Source organism: Triticum urartu, chromosome 5A (genome assembly GCF_056163025.1).
Source record: "Triticum urartu cultivar PI428250 chromosome 5A, HENAU_Tu73, whole genome shotgun sequence".
NCBI classification, from domain to species: domain Eukaryota; kingdom Viridiplantae; phylum Streptophyta; class Magnoliopsida; order Poales; family Poaceae; genus Triticum; species Triticum urartu.
Genome location: NC_141877.1, coordinates 513,683,344 through 513,706,551, shown reverse-complemented (window position 1 = coordinate 513,706,551; position 23,208 = coordinate 513,683,344). Strand labels below are relative to the sequence as shown.

The 23,208-nt window shown below is 42.3% G+C and overlaps 1 protein-coding gene across 1 annotated transcript; it reads right to left on the bottom strand.

Moving 5' to 3' along the window:
- On the bottom strand, positions 1–4,988 carry LOC125510204 (uncharacterized). The gene is made up of 5 exons (XM_087521423.1): positions 4,711–4,988; positions 4,361–4,530; positions 1,174–1,255; positions 505–575; positions 1–411 (listed from the first exon to the last, which is right to left on the bottom strand). Exons 1-5 carry the CDS (start codon positions 4,877–4,879, stop codon positions 283–285), a joined length of 621 nt encoding a protein of 206 aa, XP_087377549.1. The 5' UTR covers positions 4,880–4,988; the 3' UTR covers positions 1–282.
- Between the last annotated feature and the right edge of the window lie 18,220 nt (positions 4,989–23,208).

The following is a 23,208-nucleotide window of genomic DNA, read 5'->3' as shown; positions in this document are numbered from 1 at the left end:
TAGATGAACAGTAGTAGCATGAATTCCTCCTTCTCAGAAGGACCTTCTGAGTTGAAACAAACACCTTGGACATATTATTATTCAGCAACCACCCAACGGAGCAGAAACACCCTATCCCGTTTCTCATGTACATAACCAGGCCCCAGTTGTTTCCATATAAATAGCAAAAATCAAACAAGTATACAGCAAAAGGAATTCATTCAGTACCACGCCCCAGGAAAGCGTCCGGTGCATGCCAGTTTCCCAGCTCGGAAATGGACGACCTCCTTGAGTGGCAGCCGGCTACTGCTTGGGTGGTGGCCGTCGGTCAGGGGAAAATATGTCCTCGACGTTTTGCTTGATGTAGGTGCCCGTTTTGTTGAGGTTCTTGGCGACCCCTGAGGCCACCAGCCCGGCGCTCCTCCTGAACCTGCACCACCACAAACAGCCACTCTCTCACAAAGTCAGAGGAGACCATCATTGCGTGAAGATAGGGTAGGGGAGGGCTGGAACGGTAACTTTCCTCGCCATGAATTCCTGTCTCGCCAGCTGTGGTCGCTGTCCTTGCTCCTGAGGCTGGGTGGCAGCAGCAGCAGCTGTGACAAGAGACATAACATCATCAACAGTTTTCAAGTCCACTCTGCGCAAAAGGTGGCACACTGGTGGACTCTGAGGAATACTAGTCAAGAAAACCGATACTCCGACTAGCAAAAGACTAATCATCATGGCAAAACATTGGGTGCAACAAATAAACCTAATTTGGACACAGTTCAGTTGTCTCAGAACTAACAAAAGGGACAACCACTATCCTGTTCACCATAGTCAGAATGGTACTGTGTCTTTCTTTCAGGAGGCACGGCCAAGTTTGCCACTCGGTCCATGACTAGCATAAATGAAAAATCAGGCGTGTGCTTGATTCTGACCAAAACATGTTACAGGAATTGATACATGGAGATATCCAGAGTTTAACTGCAGGAATGGGCAACTGCCACCAGCACAACATAAATTGATTCTGACCAGCGCACAGACTTGGTACTTTTACAGTTAACCAGAGACTAGGTTATCAACTAGTAAACGTTAACTGCAAACTCATAATCCATCAGTATTACATGGATTCCGGTTTTATAGTGTTCCACTGAACAGTGACATAGTACGAAGTAGTTGCAACATCAAAGTAGAAGAAGCTTTACATACCTTCCTTCGGCTTCGGATTACGTGCTGAAGCATGCTCTACGGCTTGTGATTTCCTCTCTACCATTCTGCTGTCGACCAGTAGCTGCAGGAACATTTCTCACTTTCCTTTGGCAATAAGCAAATCCAAAAGGGTACAGTACATAAATGAATAATTGCATGGTGTGCATCTTAAATATCACATGCATCATTGCCGATAAATGTTCCGTCCATGGCATTCACTCGAACACTTCACTGATCCAGAATCGGTCAATAAAATCCAACCATCAAGCAAAGGTGGCACTACTCGCCGTAATTACTGTTAATATGTGGTCCTTTTCATGTGTGGTTGGTCCTGAGATACGGATCAGACTGATTTGGTTAGTGTGGATGCTTACATTATGTTATTCTCTTTCCATAGGTTAGAGGTTATTCCTTAGGAGTAAAGTTAGGCCGTCACTACAATATGGGCTAAACTGTATCCTCTTTACTGACGGAAAAATCCTGTTGTGGTCTTGCCCTTCCTCCACCAGTTGGTGCCGTTCTAGTTCAAGTCAATGTCAGGCCACCCTTAGATGGATGTTTACCCCCACTATGAACTAGGTTCACAACATTTTGGTTAATGCTGCAAACCAATATCACCTACGAAAATTGTACAAGTATCTTTTGTGTGTGTAATGGAACTGATGAATTATTCAGTGCATGACAGTTGACAGCACAATCAAATTTAAGGTCTGGTGCAAGATAGGAATCTCCTTGTCTGATGATGATGTTGACATGGAAGAATTGAACGGTTAAAAGAAAAATAATCCAAAGCTACTTCAGTATCTGCAAACACAGCATGCTAGAACATAAGTTATGTGCAATTGTGCATCCCTGAACCTAACAGGTCATGCTATGAGGTGAACATATTTCTGTGACTATGTATTCAGCCGGAACAATCACATTAAAATCAGGATGGACTCCACTCTGATACCCTTAACCGACTAGGCAGTGACATCTACTCCCTCAGTTTCTAAATATAAGACCTTTTGGAGATTTCGTTAAGAACTATATACGGATGTATATAGACGCATTTTAGAGTGTAGATTCACTCAATTTGCTCCATATGTAGTCTATATTGGAATCTCTAAAAGGGCTCATATTTAGAAACGGAGGGAGTACATCAGACCTCTGGATAGTCTGCCATCTACATCAGAACCTCTCAATAGTCTAATGGTCTGGTCTACGCAGAACTAACCCACAGAGTTCCACTGTCTGCTACGATTATGCACTCTATTCATAATTCACAAGTAGCGGTTAGTTCTGACGAGCAAAGGGCCTAGTCAAGTAGAACCAGGTTGCGCTGCTTGAATATGTGTTAGAAAGGTCAATCCCCCCCCCCCCCCCCCTCTCCCATTTTATTTTTTAATGGAAAATCAGCCTGAACTTCTAAAAAGCAGCCCAGCCACTTCCATAGAACAATATCACGCCAACGTAAACCTAAGTGGATTTATTGGATCCTGGGAAACCATCACAACTACTGCCGGCCTATAGAACAAGAATGACGTGTCGTCCAGTGGAGCTATTCTGATGGAAGCCGACATGTATAGCATTTGTTTCAGAGCCCAGAATGAACCAAACGGGTTGGTGGAGGAGGTCATGGCCACAATAGCAGATCTTGGGTAGTCACAATCAGGATTCAATGCTTCGGTACAGGGATGACTTTCTGCTAGTGGGCTGGCAATGGTTACAGGTGAGTGGTGAGAGGCAGAGAAAACTAGCCCACAATAATCAATGTTAAAAATGAGGATAATTGCCAGATAAAAGGCTAGCTGCAACAGAGAGTAAAGGGGGAAACTAGGCAGCAAGGTTAACTGATTTTCATTTATTTTTTCAACTCATGCATGCTTTGAGTGTTCAAATCAAAACAAATCGTATGCACAAAAAATAACAGATGGCAACAGTCCAATGAATTCAGCACTTGTGGGCATGCAACATACATGCAGGCAATGAGTGAATTGGTGCTTGCTAATCTTTTCAGAACTAGAAACCACATTCCCTTAAGGAGGTATGGATGACTAATTTGTAAGGAACTAGACAAGGTCTACATGTGAGCATGCGCAATTTGATGAAGATGTCACTTATTTTCATCATTCACTTTGATCTAACTAATAGGAAGTCCATCAAGCAACAGAAGCATTAATAAAGGCATACCTTTTCTACATCATTAACAGCCAAAATATTATTATCTCCTATAAACAATAAATACTGTCATACTTCTACTTTTCCATTTTCCTTCTTGTTTAACAATCACCAAGTTAACTCGAAAGCAAGTAAAGAATTAGCTCAAGTAAAAAAGAAACAGAAAGAATCAAAAGAAAAAGAGCAGCAAAACTAGGTGGGTACAAAACCAGTTCATATACTTGTCTTTCTGGTCTTTCAGAATCTCATCGTTAATATAAAACCATAACTGATTCTGCCTTCCTCTCGAACTGATCAAGGCCAACCCAGTTGCCAAATTTGGCAAGCTTACAATTCATTTTGGTTTTGTTTGCATCCAAGTAGGATTCTAGGTGCTGAGAAGACGATACCAACACACTGAAGCGCCAGTCAGATTTCAGACCCAATCTTTTATGCCAACCAAAGTGCTCACAATCTAACACGAATATTGCTATACTCTGGTCAGTTCTCATCACTACTACACCCCCTGCTCGATTTTCATATCGAGTTATCTAGGTTTTATTTTCTCCTTTATTATTCCTTTGGCTCCAGCAGATCGTATAAGTGTTCGGTTACCTATCAGACTCAAGGATTTGGATACTTGCCAAAATTTACAATCGTGAAAAATGGCAAGCATAGCTTGCTTGCGACTGCAGGCCATTACTGCAATCATATGTCTTCTTTTTCCGGTAATCTGAGATTTTCCTTTAAAAAAACTAATCTTTTTTTTAGGTAAGGTCAAAACTCTATTGAGAATTGTATGAGCGCAAAATACAAAGATCATATAATTGACTAGAATTGCAGGACAATATGACCAGCATCTGCTAAATTGACAATTTTGGAAATTTCTGTGACCATGTGTTGCGATTCACATTCATTGCCTACATATGAGGTTATGAGCAATAACAGAAACATATATAATCCATAAGCAAGCGGCCAGCCACGGTGCCAAATAACATCAACTGAAAATTTCATAGTCTGCAACAGCAACGATGAGATGAGAACCAACCTCGAGGCCCTGGCAATACGGCAACAGCGCCTTGGCGTCATTCTCGCCGCTTTTGGCGTCTCTGTCGTCGACGAACATGGAGTAACCGGCGCAGGCGTATTTGAACTGTCTCAGATCATGGCCCTGCGCCGCGGCCTCCTCCCTAGGCTCTTCCACCACGAAGCCCGGGACTGCCACATCAAACAAACAATCAATCAACGGTTCCGTGAGATCTTCCGATCCAGCGTACTACGCCACCCAGAAAAAAAGCAAACAAATTTGACTGCGATAATTTGCTCCCGACTAAAAACGCATATCGCACGAACACATGATGAATTCGCGGGGTGCTATGAGGGATTAGGGTTCCGGACCTTGGGGGATGGAGCGAGGGATCCCCACGCAGATGGGGTTGTATCCCCGGGATTTGAGCACCGACGAGTAGTAGAGGCAGCCCTTGCACGACTTCCCCTTCCTCGGCGGCCCCGGCATAGACGGCCCTCCGGCCGCCGCGCCGCTGGACTCCGGCGATGCCTCTCCCATCTCTATCCGTCTCTTCCCCGTGCTCCCTCTCCGACGGAGAAATTTCCTTGTCAAAGGGGGGACCGACCGATCGCCCCCGTCTTGGCTGCAACGTGGGCCCGCTCGGCTCCTTGCGTCGCGCCGTGGTAAACCGTGGTCGCTGGCTTGTCGGGCCCACGAGGCAAATAATCTAACCTCGAATATCGTGATTTTTTTTAAAACTATGGTGATTTTTATAGCAAATTCGGAAACTATACACCCTAATGGAGAAAAATCAAAAGTATCACCCCGTTGGCCTCTTGTTGGCCGAAAGGGGACTTTTCGGCCTCCCAACAGTTGGCCAAAAAGGAAAGTACTTTTCGGCCAACAGTTGGTCAAAGAGTTCCTCTTCGGCCAACACCTGCTCTACTTTTAAAAAATTCATATCAAATAGGATTTTTAGTATTTTAATTTGATTCTTTTTGCATTAGATTAGAAATTTTATGAAGTTTCTGTAGATATCAAGTTTGACTAGATTTGGAAGTTTGAATTTGAATTTTCATGAATTTTCTCAAATCACTAGATTGCCTATAATTTGAGCTAGGAGTATTCGTTTTAGATTATTCTTTTTGCTACTGGTTCTTTGTGACTTTGTTTATCAGTAGTAATTAATTGATGAATTTTAGGATTATTTAAAATTAGGTTTTTACGTCATTCTCTCTCTCCATTTTCTTTCCCGCCATTCTCTCCCGCCATCTTCTTTCCCGCCATCTTCTTTCTCGCCATCTTCACTTCTCAACTTATAAAACGAGCCTCATGGTGTCCACGATCGTAGATAACATCGTCTGACACGGTCTGTGTCTCCTGCGTCGGTGCTGCTGGTGGAGTGTGAAACACTGTCTGAGAGAAGTCATAAGTGTTTGCAGCTTCGTCATCATCATCGGAGAGTGTTTCACACTTATGACTTCTCTCACACAGTGTTTCACACTCCACATGAAGGCATCATCGTCATCCTCCGTCGATGCAGCACTCCTTAGTGTGGCGGGAGAGAATGGCGGGAAATAAAATGGCGCCAAAGAAAATGGAGGGAAAAAGATTGCGGGAAAGTATTTTTTTCATGTATAAAACGGCAATGGTTGTACAGGATTTACAAGGCACTTTTAAATATAAACTCCTATGAAGCTCAAAACAAGTTTTCTAGTAGGATAAAAGAAATAAAATACTAAAAAATACTAAAAATAAAATAGCTATTGATAACTAAAATGAAACAAAAAGAATATGTCAAAAAACTAAAGAAAAAATTTAAAGCAATTAAAATTAAAAGAAATAGCATAAAACCTAACAAACACTAAAACAGAACTGTTTTCATAAAAACCTAATTTTAAGTAATTATAAAATTCGCCAATTAATTACTACTGATAAACAAATTCACAAAGAACCAGTAGCAAAAAGAATCATCTTAAAAAATACTCCTAACTCAAACTATAGGCAATCTAGTTATTTGAGCAAATTCATGAAAAAATTAAATTCAAACTTTCAAATCTAGTCAAACTTGATATCTACAGAAACTTCATAAAATTTCTAATCTAATGCAAAAAGAATCAAATTAAAATACTAAAAATCCTATTTGATATAATTTTTTTAAACAGTAGAGCAGGTGTTGGCTGAAGAGGGACTCTTTGGCCAACTGTTGGCCGAAAAGTGCTTTTTGGCCAACGGTTGGCCAAAAAGTCCCTCTTCGGCCAACAGGAGGCCGAAATGTCCCTTTTCGGCCAACAGGAGGCCGACGGGGTGATACTTTTGATTTTTCTCCATTAGGGTGTATAGTTTCCGAGTTTGCTATAAAAATCATCATAGTTTCAAAAAAAATCGAATATCGTTGTGTCTCATTTTCCTTTTTTTTATAAGAGGCACGAAAGACGGGAAATTGCTAGATGTGCAGGGGCACCATGGTGTCGTTTTTTATAAGAGGCATGAAGGCGATGTGCAGAGGCAGCCGGCGTGAATGGCCCTTGGCCGTCCTGGCTTTGATCAAGCTGGCATGCACGACGCCTTCATGCAAGATCAGGTCGGCCTGGACCTGGACGGCTTCCCGCTGGACCATGAGTTTCCGGAGGACTACAGTCCCAAGGAAGAGGATGAGTTGGACATCAACAAGGAGCCTTTGTTCGAGGACAAGCTCGCCAACGAAGCCGTTGGGGTGAAGCCGAAGCGCAAGAGCAAGCGGACAATGGCATACATGGCGGCCGAGGACAAGCTCCTTTGTGAGTGTTGGAGGGACATTGGGCAATACCCCAAGGTCGGCGCCGAACAAAAGGCATCAACCTTTTGGATTTGTGTCCACTGTGAGTACCATGAGCGCAAGAAGTTTGCGTCGTACCAAATGCAAAGCACGCGCGAGTGGATGTCCATTTCAAAGCGGTGAAGGGTGATCCAATAAGAGTGCGACAAGTTTTGTGCCACTCTTGAGAGCATCAAGGCACGCTTCGTGAGCGACATCGGCATACAAGACATGGTATGCATGCGGCCCTCTTCTTCATTTCGTTTTGCATGTCCATTTGCATACTGACCCATTTGCCCATATGCTTGCATGCTATCCATTTGTAGGCATCCCAAGCTTTGGAGGCTTTCAAGGTCAAACATGATGGCAAGTCCTTTAACCTATCCCATTGTTGGAGGGTCATCAACAGGGAGGAGAAGTTCAAGGCTGTAAGTGCATCTAGTGCCCCTTTGTGATTTTGGTGTATTGAAGACTTATAGTTAAGGGACTAATGCGTTTGTGAGTGTACACAGGTCTATAAGTCTATGAGGAGTTTGATATTTACAGAGAAAGTCGACCCTTAAAAAATGAATGTCTTCGACTGAAGACTTTGGATTTCTGAAGACTTTCTGAAGACTTTGAAAGTGAAGAAATTGATGTGACCGTGAAGACTTGTTATTCATATAAGGAACATGAAGCGTGAAGACTTTTGTTTTCGTAGTTTCATTTTCTCTTCCTTGAGTCATAGGAAACACTGTACTGTTAAAGGGGGTCGAGGTAAAACTAAGAAAAAGTTTCCAAGTGATGCTCATCTCAAAATCCTACACCTACCAATCCCTTTGAGTGAAGCCATTGAAAATCTCATACAGCTCAGTCAATTTCTTCAGTGACAAAGACGAAGTTCTTCTGGTCTCTGAGGAATTTGTTCTGACTGAGGAGTTAGGACCTACAGGTGAGGAACATGATAGCCCTGAGGAATTTGATAGTCAAATTTCTGACCGTTGTTGTGCTACGCGCCAGCTGTCCCAAAATATCTACCCACCTAACGGTCATATCATTGAAGGGCATTTATGTCTTATCATGTCGGGCTGCTCCCTAGGCTATAAATAGCCGCCCCCTATAGCCACTAGCTGGTTGGCTGCTCCGCGAGAAACTGACACTTGTCATTGAGAGCATCCCATCCTCCAAGGACTTTGAGCGGAAATCATCAAGTGAGGAAAAACCCAAAACCCCAAACCAAATACCTACAAACCAAAGTGATTGAGCATCACTGAAGAGATTGTTCCTGCGCGGAACCAACGCTTGTTACCTTTGAGGACTGTGCATCCTCCAGACGGTTAGGCGTCATGGTCTAGAGCATCCAAGAGGAAATTGTGGATCATCGGGTGACCAAGTTTGTGAAGGTTTGGAAGTCACCTGAAGACTTACCACGAGTGATTGGGCGAGGTGTGTGTGACCTTAGCTCAAGGGGAATACGGTGAGGACTAAGTGCCTGAACTGGGTGTTCAGGACTGGGTGTCCGGGACTGTGTGTCCTCAGGTTTGAATACCTAGCCGCCCTAACCAGACGTACAATTGTCACAACAGTTGGAACTGGTCTACCAAATCATTGTCTTCACCAAGCTTACCGGTTCTATTTCCTCAACCCCTTCATTTCCTCATTACTGTGTTGTGTGCTTGTTCATATCTGTTTGAAGGCTTTGACTGAAGACTTTCTCAATTTCTTCAATCTGTTTGTCTTCATCCTGTTTTATCATGTGCTTACGCTTTCTGTACTCCGTGTTTTGTTTTCAATTCATCATGATGTCCATGCTTATGTTATGCCATGTATGCATCTGAGTACTTATTCCGCTACAAGTAGTTCTTCGCTCAGGAATTTCCTCACCCTGAAATTCCTCAGTGAAGAATTTATAAAAATCGCCTATTCACCCCCCCTCTAGTCGACTTAACGCACTTTCAATTGGTATCAGAGCAAGGTACTCCCTTGTTTTGTGTGATTTTGGTTTAACCGCCTAGAGTTTTAGTTATGTCGACCGCACGTATGATCAAGGTTTCTGCTGGGTGTCCTACCTTCGATGGGAGGGACTACCCCTACTGGAAGAATAAGATGCGCATGCATCTTGAGGCAATTGACAACGATCTCTGGTACGTTGTGTAAAATGGCGTTCCCTCTGTTACTCCTACCATCAACACTATTGATGTGAAGAGATTCAAGCAACTCGACTCTCAACCGAAGAACATCATACATGGCCATCTGAGCAAAGGGCAGTATGGCAGAGTGAGTGCTTTGGAGACAGTAAAGCTTATCTGGGACATGCTATCCAAGGTCAATGAAGGAGTCTCAACACAGCGTGACTCTCGAGTTGACATTCTTCGCAATCTCTTCAACCGCTTCAAAAGACTTGACAATGAAAATGTTCAGCAAACCTTCAATCGCCTCATTGACATTTCAAATGAGCTTCAAGCACTTGGTGACTCTGACATCACCGACCACGAGGTGGTGAAGAAATTTCTTCGATCGCTCGATTCCTCATTTGACACCCTTGCACTGATGATACAAGAACGAGGAGACTACAAGTCACTTGATCCCGCTGATATCCTCGAAAGGCTAAACACTCATGAGTTCCAGCTTGCTGAGAAGAGAGATCTCTATGGACCAAGCTATGGCAGATCAAGAGCTCTGAAGGCCAAGGCAGTGTCTGAATCTGAAGGTGAAGATTCTGGTAGCAGCCTTGGTGATCCTGAAGAACTGAGCCAGGAGCTAGCAATGCTCGTGAGGAAATTCCAGAAGTTCTCAAGACGTGGTCATTTTGGAAAATCCTTAAGAAGTGATGACTTAAGATCAGATTCCTCATCCCGTGATTACAAGAAGAGACTTTGCTACAAATGCAAGAAACCCGGTCACTACATTCAAGATTGTCCTCAGTGGGAAAATGAATCAAAGAAGAAGAAGTACAAGGACTACATTTCTAATGATTCAAAGAAGAAGAAAAAATCTTCAAAGTCCTCTTCATCAAAACCTTCAAGGTCTTCAACTCACAAGAAGAGCAGCTCCAAGAAGGCTCGGGCATTCATTGGCAAGGAAATGGACTCTGAGGCTGAATCTAAGGAAAATGAGGAAGAGGAGGAAACTGAGGAGTCAGACTCTAGTGTGGCGAGTCTAGCCCTCGCTACCACGTTCGTCAGCAAGTCCATCTTCAACTCTGAGGAAAAGGACCTCCCCAACACTACTGACGACGGCGATGATGACTACGCTCCCACCTATTGCTTCATGGCAAAAGGTGCAAAGGTACTCAAATATCCCTCCTCTGAATCAAGTGAGGATGAATCTGATGAAGATCTCAAACCTAGCTATTCTAAACTTGCTAAGATTGCTGTGAAACTTCAAAAGGCTCTTGAAAAAGTTCAAAACATGCTAGACAAAAGCGATGATATGTTGGGTGAAGAAATGGATCGCCCGAAAATTTTGACTGAAAATCTTCAGAGACTTCAGTCCAAGTTTGACAATCTTCAAAGTCATCATAACACTCTCTTATCTGACCATGAGAAGCTTTCTTATGAATTTCTTCAAAGAAAGCAAGATCTTGAGCAGTTAAGAGTGAGCTATGAAGATCTTCAAAAGGAGCGTGATTCATTACTTGCTCAACAAATCAGCGCTACTCGGGAAGAACTTATTCCTCCATGTTTGAAATGCATTGAACGTGAATCTGCTAATTCTTCACCTGAATGTTCAAATGCTTCTATTGCTGCAAATTCTTCACATGTCTCTGCTATCACTAATTCCTCATCTAAGGATGCTACTAGTATCACTGACCATGTAGGGCTGAAGGAATTGTATATGACAGGCATGTACAAAAGCCTCAAAGGGCATCAGGCTCTTTGTGATATGCTTAAAAAGCATATCCTCAACAGGAACCCTAGGAAAGAGGGTATTACCTTTGAGAGGAAACTTAATGCTGATGGGACCTACTGGAAACCTGAGCAGTATCCCAAAAACTCATGGGGTGCTGCAAAGGTACCTTCAGTGGATCCATCTACCTTATCTGGCTTTACATGTCAATCTTCATATTCTTCTGATGAGTCATTTGACTCCAATTACAAACTGTTCAAAAATCAGAATGGTGAAGTATTTGCTAGATATGTTGGCACTAACTGTAGAAGCGGTCCCCTATGAAGAAAATCTGGGTTCCCAAAAGGTGCCTTGAAAGTCTTCAGGTGAATGTCATCATGACACCACCTGTGAAGAATAGGAACCCCAGATCAAATTCTTCATATGGACCAAAGTCTTCATATGGATCCAAGTCCTCATACGGATCAAATTCCTCAAAAGGATCAAAGTCCTCACATGAACATCATCGTGCTAACACCTCCGTTTCACAGGGAAAGGCTAAGGATTATGGATATGTGCACCATTCTTCAAATCATTATGTTCATAAATCCTCGAAGAATTTCTCTGCTTACTCATATGCTTACCCTAACCCCTCTTATGAGAAACGAAGTGGATTGGCATCTTTGCCATCGTTCTCTTATGCAGCTCGCAGAATGATGAACTCTTTGCCACCCCTTCAGATGTGGGTGGTGAAGAAGAAGAACTAATCTTTTATGCAGGGTCAGGTCTCCAGACGAACCTAAACGTTTGAAGAATTTGCTGGAGACCTGAAAATGCTTGGAAGGACACAAGCTAATCATGAAGAAATGAATTTTCATTTCTCACGTCCTCACATTCCTATATCTATTCTATGGCTTGATGAAATTGATCTGATGAGTTGATGTCATATTCTTCACTAATGAAGTATATGAGTTCGTAAGTTGCACTAATTCATCTGCAGGATGATCAGCCCAAAGCCACTGAGTGGGCCCTCAATAGTGGATGTACAAATCACATGACTGGTGTCAAGAATCTATTGATGGACGCTCCCTTATCTCCATCGCATCTGAAGCATATCACCTACGCTGACAAAGGCAAAAGCAAGGTATTGGGTCTAGGTAAGGTTGCAATCTCAAAGGATCGACACATGAACAAAGTCATGCTTGTCGATTCCTTAGGGTTCAACCTCATGTCTGTCTCAATGCTTTGTGATCTTGATATGGTTGCCGTCTTTGGCAAGTATCGTTGTGTTGTGATCATGGAAGCTGACAATTCCAAAGTCTTCGAAGGCTTTAGGAGAGGAGATTTGTATATTGTTGATTTCTCTACAGGACCGCAACCTGCTACATGTCTACTTGCAAAAGCTTCAGAAGGCTGGCTATGGCATCAATGACTTGGTCATGTTGGGATGAGGAACTTGCACACGCTCGCGAATAAAAAGCATGTCATTGGCATCGAGGGTGTCAAATTCCTCAAGGACCATTTGTGTGGAGCTTGTGAAGCTGGAAAGATGACCAAGGCCAAGCATCCCTCAAAGACCATCATGACTACCACTCATCCATTTGAATTGCTTCACATGGATCTCTTTGGCCCTACTCATTATGCCACATTTACCAATGCTGCATCTCTCTATGGCTTTGTCATTGTTGATGACTATTCTCGTTATACATGGGTGCATATCATCACTTACAAAACTGAAGTGCAGGAAGTCTTCAAACGATTTTCCTCGAGGGCTTCAACCAACTTTGGTGTGAAGATCAAGCACATCAGATGTGACAATGGATCTGAGTTCAAGAACACTGGTCTTGATGACTATCTTGATGAACTTGGTATTACTCATGAGTTATTTGCTCCTTATACTCCTCAGCGGAATGGCGTCGTGGAGCGCAAGAACATGACTCTTGTTGAGATGGCCCGCACTATGCTTGATGAATACAAGACGCCTCCTCGCTTCTGGCCCGAGGCAATTGATACTGCGTGCCACATCATCAACAGGGTATATCTTCACAAATTTTTCAGGAAGACCTCATATGAACTCCTCACTGACAAGAAACCCAATGTGAGTTATTTCAAAGTCTTCGGTGCTAAATGCTGGATTAGAGATCCTCATCGCAGTTCTAAATTTGCACCAAAAGCACATGAAGGTTTTATGCTTGGTTATGGTAAGGACTCGCACACCTACATAGTCTTCAACACCTATCACCACAAGGTTGTTAAAACTGTAGATGTGCGGTTCGATGAGACTAATGGCTCGCAAAGAGAGCACCTACCTCCTGTGACACATGAAATACCTCCTGAGGAATCTATTAAGTTCAAGGCTACTGAGGATGTCATTCCTACCGAAGAATCTCCTGAAGAAATCATTCCAGAACATGAAGAACATCATGTTGGTGCACCTGAAGAGAATGGCTCTGAAGAAAATGCTGAGCAAATTCCTCATCGTCAACCAGCTCATCCTCGCGTCGCTAATGAAGTATAGATTGAGAAAATCATCAGCGACATCAACGCACCAGGTCCTCTCACACGCTCAAAAGCTTCACATTTATCTAACTTTTGTGGGCACTTTGCTTTCGTCTCTATCACAGAGACCACTAAGGTAGATGAAGCATTTTTGGAGCCCGAGTGGATTCAAGCTATGCAAGAGGAATTACATCAGTTCGAGCTCAACAACGTCTGGGAACTTGTCAAGCGACCAGACCCTTGCAAGCACAATATCATCGGCACAAAATGGATCTACCGCAACAAGCAAGATGAAAATCGCCTTGTGGTGAGGAATAAGGCATGACTTGTAGCTCAAGGCTACACACAGGTTGAAGGAATTGATTTTGATGAAACTTTTGCACCTGTTGCTAGACTTGAAGCTATTCACATATTACTTGCTTATGCTAACCATCATAATATCATCTTATATCAAATGGATGTGAAAAGTGCATTCCTCAATGGTAAGCTTGAGGAAGAAGTATATATTGCTCACCCCCAGGTTTTGAGGATCCAAAGCATCCCGACAAAGTCTTCAGACTCAATAAGGCCCTCTATGGCCTCAAGCAGGACCCTCGGGCGTGGTATGTGAAGGAAATATGCCCTAGAGGCAATAATAAAGTTGTTATTTATATTTCCTTATATCATGATAAATGTTTATTATTCATGCTAGAATTGTATTAACCGGAAACTTAGTACATGTGTGAATACATAGACAAACAAAGTGTCACTAGTTTGCCTCTACTTGACTAGCTCGTTGAATCAATGATGGTCATGTTTCCTAACCATAGACATGAGTTGTCATTTGATTAACGGGATCACATCATTAGAGAATGATGTGATGGACTAGACCCATCCGTTAGCTTAGCACTATGATCGTTTAGTTTATTGCTATTGCTTTCTTCATGACTTATACATGTTCCTATGACTATGAGATTATGCAACTCCCGAATACTGGAGGAACACTTAGTGTGCTATCAAACGTCACAACATAACTGGGTGATTATAAAGATGCTCTACAGGTGTCTCCGATGGTGTTTGTTGAGTTGGCATAGATCAAGATTAGGATTTGTCAGTCCGATTGTCGGAGAGGTATCTCTGGGCCCTCTCGGTAATGCACATCACTATAAGCCTTGCAAGCAATGTGACTACTGAGTTAGTTGCGGGATGATGCATTACGGAACGAGTAAAGAGACTTGCCGGTAACAAGATTGAACTAGGTATTGAGATACCGACGATCGAATCTCGGGAAAGTAACATACCGATGACAAAGGGAACAACGTATGTTGTTATGCGGTTTGACCGATAAAGATCTTCGTAGAATATGTAGGAGCCAATATGAGCATCCAGGTTCCGCTATTGGTTATTGACCGGAGACGTGTCTCGGTCATGTCTACATAGTTCTCAAACCCGTAGGGTCCGCACGCTTAACGTTCAGTGACGATCGATATTATGAGTTTATGTGATTTGATGTACCGAAGGTAGTTCGGAGTCCCGGATGAGATCAGGGACATGACGAGGAGTCTCAAAATGTTCGAGATGTAAAGATCGCTATATTGGACGACTATATTCGGACATCGGAAAGGTTCCGAGTGATTCAGGTATTTTTTGGACTACCGGGAGTTACGGAAATACGGGGCAGAAGTATTGGGCCTCATGGGCCAAGTGGTGGAGGAGAGGAGTGATGACCCACAAGTGTAGGGGATCTATCGTAGCCTTTTCTATAAGTAAGAGTGCGAACCCAACGAGGTGCAGAAGGAAATGATAAGCAGTTTTCAGTAAGGTATTCTCTGCAAGCACTGAAATTATCGGTAACAGATAGTTTTGTGATAAGGTAATTTGTAACGAGTAGCAAGTAATAAAACTAAATAAGGTGCAGCCAAATGGCCCAGTCCTTTTTGTAGCAAAGGACAAGCCTGGACAAACTCTTATATGAAGGAAAGCACTCCCGAGGACACATGGGAATTATCGTCAAGCTAGTTTTCATCACGTTCATATGATTCGCGTTCGGTACTTTGATAATTTGATATGTGGGTGGACCGGTGCTTGGGTAATGTCCTTACTTGGACAAGCATCCCACTTATGATTAACCCCCATTGCAAGCATCCACAACTACAACAGAAGTATTAAGGTAAACCTAACCATAGCATGAAACATATGGATCCAAATCAGCCCCTTACGAAGCAACACATAAACTAGGGTTAAACTTCTGTCACTATAGCAACCCATCATCTACTTATTACTTCCCAATGCCTCCCTCTAGGCCCAAACAATGGTGAAGTGTCATGTAGTTGACGTTCACATGACACCACTAGAGGGATGACAACATACATCTTATCAAAATATGAATGAATACCAAATTCACATGACTACTTATAGCAAGACTTCTCTCATGTCCTCGGGAACAAATGTAACTACTCACAAAGCATATTCATGTTCATAATCAGAGGGGCATTAATATGCATAATGGATCTGAACATATGATCTTCCACCAAGTAAACTAACTAGCATCAACTACAAGGAGTAATCAACACTACTAGCAACCCACAGGTACCAATCTGAGGTTTGGATACAAAGATTGGATACAAGAGATGAACTAGGGTTTGAGATGAGATGATGCTGGTGAAGATGTTGATGGAGATTGACCCCCTCCCGATGAGAGGATCGTTGGTGATGACGGTGATGATTTCCCCCTCCCGGAGGGAAGTTTCCCCGGCAGAACAGCTCCGCCGGAGCCCTAGATTGGTTCCGCCTCGTGGTGGTGGAGTTTCTTTCCGAAAGCTTGCTTATGATTTTTTCCTCGACGAAAGACTTCATATAGCAGAAGATGGGCACCGGAGGCCTGCCAGGGGGCCCACAAGGCAGGGGGCGCACCCAGGGGGGTAGGGCGTGCCCCCACCCTCATGGACAGGGTGTGGGCCCCCTCTGGTGGATTCTTTTGCCAATATTTTTATTTATTCCAAAAATAACTTCCGTGAAGTTTCATGACTTTTGGAGCTGTGAAGAATATGCCTCTAATATTTGCTCCTTTTCCAGCCCAGAATTCTAGCTACCGACATTCCCCCTCTTCATGTAAACCTTGTAAAATAAGAGAGAATAGGTATAAGTATTGTGACATAATGTGTAGTAATAGCCCATAATGCAATAAATATCGATATAAAAGCATGATGCAAAATGGACGTATCAACTCGCCCAAGCTTAGACCTCGCTTGTCCTCAAGCGAAAGCCGATATCGAAAAATATGTCCACATGTTTAGAGATAGAGGTGTCGATAAAAATAAAATACGGACATGAGGGCATCATGATCATTCTTAGAACAACAACATAAATATATATTGACATATGATCTCTTATGCTAAAGTAACAATTCAATTACATACTCAAGTATGAATCAAAAACTTCACTGAAAACTAACAAACTATAATCTCAGTCGCTGAAGCAATTGCAATTTATCATAACATAGGAACGAGTCAATATAAGAGCTTCTCAGCAAGTCCATATACTCACCCATCTTTTAGTCTTTCACAATTTCTAACACTCACGCGATATTTATGGTTATGAAGTTTTAATCGGACACAGAGAAAGATAGGGGCTTATAGTTTTGCCTCCCAACGTTTTACCTCAAGGGTAATGTCAACAATAATAGTTCATGAAAACCCACATCCAATTAGCCATATATATCAGGATCTTTCCAACACGTTGTGCTTGCCAAAGGATAAAATGTAAAAAGGAAAGGTGAATATCACCATGACTCTTTGCATTAAGTATAAGACAAGAATAAAAGATAGGCTCTTCGCAGAGGGAAGCAGAGGTTGTCATGTGCTTTATGGTTGGATGCACGAAATCTTAATGCGAAGGAATGTCACTTTATATTGCCACTTGTGATATGGACCTTTATTATGCAGTCCGTCGCTTTTATTTCTTCCACATCACAAGATCGTATAAAGCTTATTTTCTCCAGACTAATAAGTCATACATATTTAGAGAGCAATTCTTATTGCTTGCAACAATGACAACTTACTTGATGGATCTTACTCAATCCATAGGTAGATATGGTGGACTCTCATGGCAAAACTGGGTTTAGGGATATTTGGAAGCACAAGTAGTATCTCTACTTGGTGCAAAGAAATTGGCTAGCAAGAGAGGGAAAGGCAAGCTCAACATGTTGGATGATCCATGCCAATATAATTTATCTCAGATGTAAGAAAGCATAACCCATTACGTTGTCTTCCTTGTCCAACGTCAACTCTTTAGCATATCATACTTTAATGAGTGCTCACAATTATAAAAGATGTCCAAGATAGTATATTTATATGTGAAAACCTATCTTTCTTTATTACTTCCTATTAATTGCAACGATGACCAAAACTATGTTTTTCAACTCTCAACAACTTTTATTCATAATACTATTTTATATGTGAACTCATTACTCTCCATAAGATCCATATGATCTCTTTATTTCTTTTTATTTCTTCTCTTTTATTCTATTCTCTCAAGATCATAGGAAAATAATCAAGCCCTTGACTCAACACTAATCTTTTTTTTTTATATATAGCTCATGGACTCGATTACATAGGAAGATCATAAAGCAAAACTCACAACTAGATCATACTAAAACTTTATTCTACTAGATCAAGATATTATCAAAAGGATCAAACTAAGAAAAACGGTAAAGATAAAAGTGATGGTGATACGATACCGGGGCACTCCCCCAAGCTTGGCAGTTGCCAAGGGGAGTGCCCATACCCATGTGATTATATCTCTTTTTGCCGGTGAAGGAGATGGAGTTGTTGATGATGTATGCTTCTTCCTTAATTTGCGCTTGAGGATAAAATTTTGCTCCCTTAGGTCCTCGATCTCCCGCTCAGGGATTAATACCTTTTTGCATAGTTCTTGTTTGTTCTCCTGCAAGAGACGAAAAGGGATAAACTCGATCTTAGGTTTCTTTGCTCTATCGGGGAGGCATGACTTTTTGAACTCCACATGCATGTCCCCAGGTTGAGGTAATGGGACTTCATCTTCACCTGAGCTCGTCTCCTCCTTTCCCCTAGGCTCATAGTCTTCTTCTTCCTCCGTGGTCCAACCACAATGCTCCAAGTCCCCGTAGACTTTATGATCTACAAGGTAATCAACCACATAGCTTTCTCCCTCCGAATCTTGGGATGACATATTGCTCTAATCTGCAGCAGAAACAACTCGAAACAAAGACAGAGGATTTTTGCGTGATACAGTGGTCAAAACCTTCGGGAGATTATATAATGAATTTTTACCGACCATAAGAAGTATCATGCAAGAAAACGGAGTTCGGGGAGCACACGAGGTGCCCACGAGGCAAAGGGGCGCGCCCAGGGGGGTAGGGCGCGCCCTCCACTCTCGTGGAAGCCTCGTGTCCTTTTCGGACTGCTTATTTTCCTATTTTCTTAAATATTCCAAAACAGAGAAAAATTGCCATTAGAACTGTTTTGGAGTCGGTTTACTTACCGTACCACATACCTATTCCTTTTCGGAGTCTGAAACGTCCTGGAAAGTTTCTCTTATGTATTCCTCCGGGGTTACGGTTTCAACAATATTAGTTTCAACATTTATGGGATTACCTGAGATATAATGTTTGATTCTTTGACTGTTCACCACCTTCAGATTTGTGCCTTCAAAGTTGTTGATTTTTATGGCACCGGAACAATAGACCTCCTCGATAATGTAAGGACCTTCCCATTTAGAGAGGAGTTTGCCTGCAAAAAATCTTAAATGAGAGTTGTATAACAATACATAAGCACCTACATTAAACTCATGTTTTTGTATCCTTTTGTCTTGCCATCTTTTAACTTTTTCCTTAAACAACTTGGCATTCTCATAGGCCTGGGTTCTCCATTCATCAAGTGATATAATGTCAAAAAGACTCTTCTCACTGGCAAGTTTGAAATCATAATTGAGCATCTTTTATCATGTTAAAAGGATAATATGCAAATCAAATAATATGCAAATCAAATTCTTGAAGCAAGAGAACCCATCTAATAAGTCTAGGTTTAGCATCTTTCTTTTCCATAAAATATTTAATAGCAGCATGATCGGTGTGAATAGTTACTTTAGAATCAACAATATAAGGTCTAAACTTATCACAAGAAAATACAACTGCTAAGAATTACTTTTCAGTAGTAGCATAATTTCTCTGGGCATTGTCTAGAGTTTTACTAGCATATTGAATAACATTTAATTTTTTATCAACTCTTTGTCCTAGAACAACACCTACAGCATAGTCACTAGCATCACACATGATTTCAAAGGGTAAATTCCAATCAGGTGGCTGAACAATAGGTGCATAAATCAAGGCTTTCTCAAGTATTTCAAATGCTTCTACACAATCATCATCAAAGACACAAGGAATATCTTTTTTTAATAGGTTAGTCAGAGGCCGGGAAATTTTTGAGAAGTCCTTAATGAACCTCCTATAAAAACCGGCATGACCAAGGAAACTTCTTATACCTTTGATGTCCTTGGGGCACGACATCTTTTCAATAGCATCAACTTTAGCTTTGTCAACTTCAATACCTCTTTCAGAAATTTTATGCCCCAAGACAATACCTTCATTAACCATAAAGTGGCACTTTGCTACCTCTTGAGCACTTGCGTTGATTTTCCCTTGAAGAGGAAAGGGTGATGCAACAGAGTAGCGTAAGTATTTCCCTCGGTTTTTGAGAACCAAGGTATCAATCCAGTAGGAGGCCACGCACGAGTCCCTCGTACCTACACAAACAAATAAATCCTCGCAACCAACGCGATAAGGGGTTGTCAATCCATACACGGTCACTTACGAGAGTGAGATCTGATAGATATGATAAGATAATATTTTTGCTATTTTTATGATAAAGATGCAAAGTAAAATAAAAGGCAATAAAAATAACTAAGTATTGGAAGATTAATATGATGGAAGATAGACCCGGGGACCATAGGTTTCACTAGTGGCTTCTCTCGAGAGCATAAGTATTCACGGCAGGTAAACAAATTACTGTTGAGCAATTGACAGAATTGAGCATAATTATGAGAATATCTAGGTATGATCATGTATATAGGCATCACGTCCGAGACAAGTAGACCGACTCCTGCCTGCATCTACTACTATTACTCTACACATCGACCGCTATCCAGCATGCATCTAGAGTATTAAGTTCAAGAGAACAGAGTAACGCTTTAAGCAAGATGACATGATGTAGAGGGATAAACTCAAGCAATGTGAAATAAACCCCATCTTGTTATCCTCGATGGCAACAATACAATACGTGCCTTGCTGCCCCTACTGTCACCGGGAAAGGACACCGCAAGATTGAACCCAAAGCTAAGCACTTCTCCCATTGCAAGAAAGATCAATCTAGTAGGCCAAACCAAACTGATAATTCGAAGAGACTTGCAAAGATAACCAATAATACATAAAATAATTCAGAGAAGATTCAAATATTGTTCATAGATAAACTTGATCATAAACCCACAATTCATCGGTCTCAACAAACACACCGTAAAAGAAGATTACATCGAATAGATCTCCACAAGAGAGGGGGAGAACTTTGTATTAAGATCCGAAAAGAGAGAAGAAGCCATCTAGCTAATAACTATGGACCCGTAGGTCTGAGGTAAATTACTCACACTTCATCGGAAGGGCTATGGTGCTGATGTAGAAGCCCTCCGTGATCGATGCCCCCTTGTAATACCCCGAGAATCTTGCTACAGTAATCCCATGCCTAATGACGCCATGAAATCATAATCATTTGCTAATCCTCAATTTGGTTCAAACCAAACTCAAATCCAGATTCAGATGCCAAGTCAAATAATAATTTTTATAAAATAGTAATTTAAAAATGTTCCTTAGGTTGAAAACTTTCGCTATATAATTTTCATGCATTAAACAAACATTATGGAATGTTTGAAATACCCATGAAAATTAAACACTGGTCCAATAGCTAATTATTTGACCTTTTTAATTTTTAAAAATAGTTGAACACTCCCAAATGCTTTGAAACTTTTTGTAGCAACCCAGAATATTGCGCTTTACTTTTGTGCCAAGTTTTGTATTAAATAAAACTCTTTTAGTAGCTCAAATAAAATACAAAGTATGAAAGTTAGATTAAAAATAGAAAAATAAAACCTATCCCACCGGGCCACTTGGACCATCTGGCTAAAACCAGCCCACACCCCCTACTTGTCAGTGACCCTACATTCTTGTCTGTCTGCCATGCTATACTATCGGGCCATGATCACTCGGGAGGTGATCACGGGTATATACTTATACATATATTATACTTGTGATGACTAAAGACGGGTCGGCTCATAGAGTACCCGTGAGTGATTCACGGATTGGGTCCGAAAGGACGTTTGTCCGGACGACCCTCTGAGTGAACCTTTGTGGCGGAGCGACAGGGCAGGTTGAGACCACCTAGGAGAGAGGTGGGCCTGGCCCTGGTCGGCGTCCGCGGTTATTTCAAAATAACAAGCTTTAACGAGATCTGGGTATTTGATCTGAGTCTGGCCACTGGCCTATACGCACTAACCAACTACGTAGGAACAGTTATGGGCACTCGACGTCGTGGTATCAGCCGAAGCCTTCCTGACGTCAGCGACTGAGCGGCGCGCGCCGGGTTGGACTGGAACGCCTGCTCTTGTATAAGGGAGGCCAGGTCTGCTCGCCGGCCGCGTACGCAACATGCAGGTGTGCAATGGGCGATGGGCCCAGACCCCTGCGCCATAGGATTTAGACCAGCGTGCTGACCTCTCTGTTGTGCCTAGGTAGGGTTGCGATGTGTTGATCTTCCGAGGCCGGGCATGACCCAGGAAAGTGTGTCCGGCCGAAGGGGATTGAGCGTGTTGGGAAATGTGGTGCACCCCTGAAGGGAAGTTAATCTATTCGAATAGCCGTGATCTTCGGTAACAGGACGACTTGGAGTTTTACCTTGACCTTATGACAACTAGAACCGGATACTTAATAAAACACACCCTTCCAAGTGCCAGATACAACCGGTGATCGCTCTCTCACAGGGTGACGAGGGGAGGATCACCGGGTAGGATTATGCTATGCGATGATACATTGGTGAACTTACCATCTACTCTCTTCTACATGCTACAAGATGGAGATGGCCAGAAGCGTAGTCTTCGATAGGACTAGCTATCCCCCTCTTATTCCGGCATTCTGCAGTTCAGTCCACATATGCTACCCCCTTTTCCATTTGATACCAATGCATACATATGTAGTGTAGCTCCTTGCTTGAGAGTACTTTGGATGAGTACTCACGGTTGCTTTGCTCCCCCTTTTCCCCCTTTCTATACCCGATTGTTACGACCAAACGATGGAGTCCAGGAGCCAGATGCCACCGTCGACGATGACTCCTACTACACTGGAGGTGCCTACTACTACGTGCAGGCCGCCGACAACGACCAGGAGTAGTTTAGGAGGATCCCAGGCAGGAGGCCTGCGCCTCTTTCAATCTGTATCCCAGTTTGTGCTAGCCTTCTTAAGGCAAACTTGTTTAACTTATGTCTGTACTCAAATATTGTTGCTTCCACTGACTCGTCTATGATCGAGCTCTTGTATTTGAGCCCTCGAGGCCCCTGGCTTGTAATATGATGCCTGTATGACTTATTTTATTTGTAGAGTTGTGTTGTGATATCTTCCTGTGAGTCCCTGATCTTGATCGTACACGTTTGCGTGTATGATTAGTGTACGATTGAATCAGGGGCGTCACAAGTTGGTATCAGAGCCGACTGCCTGTAGGAATCCCCTTCC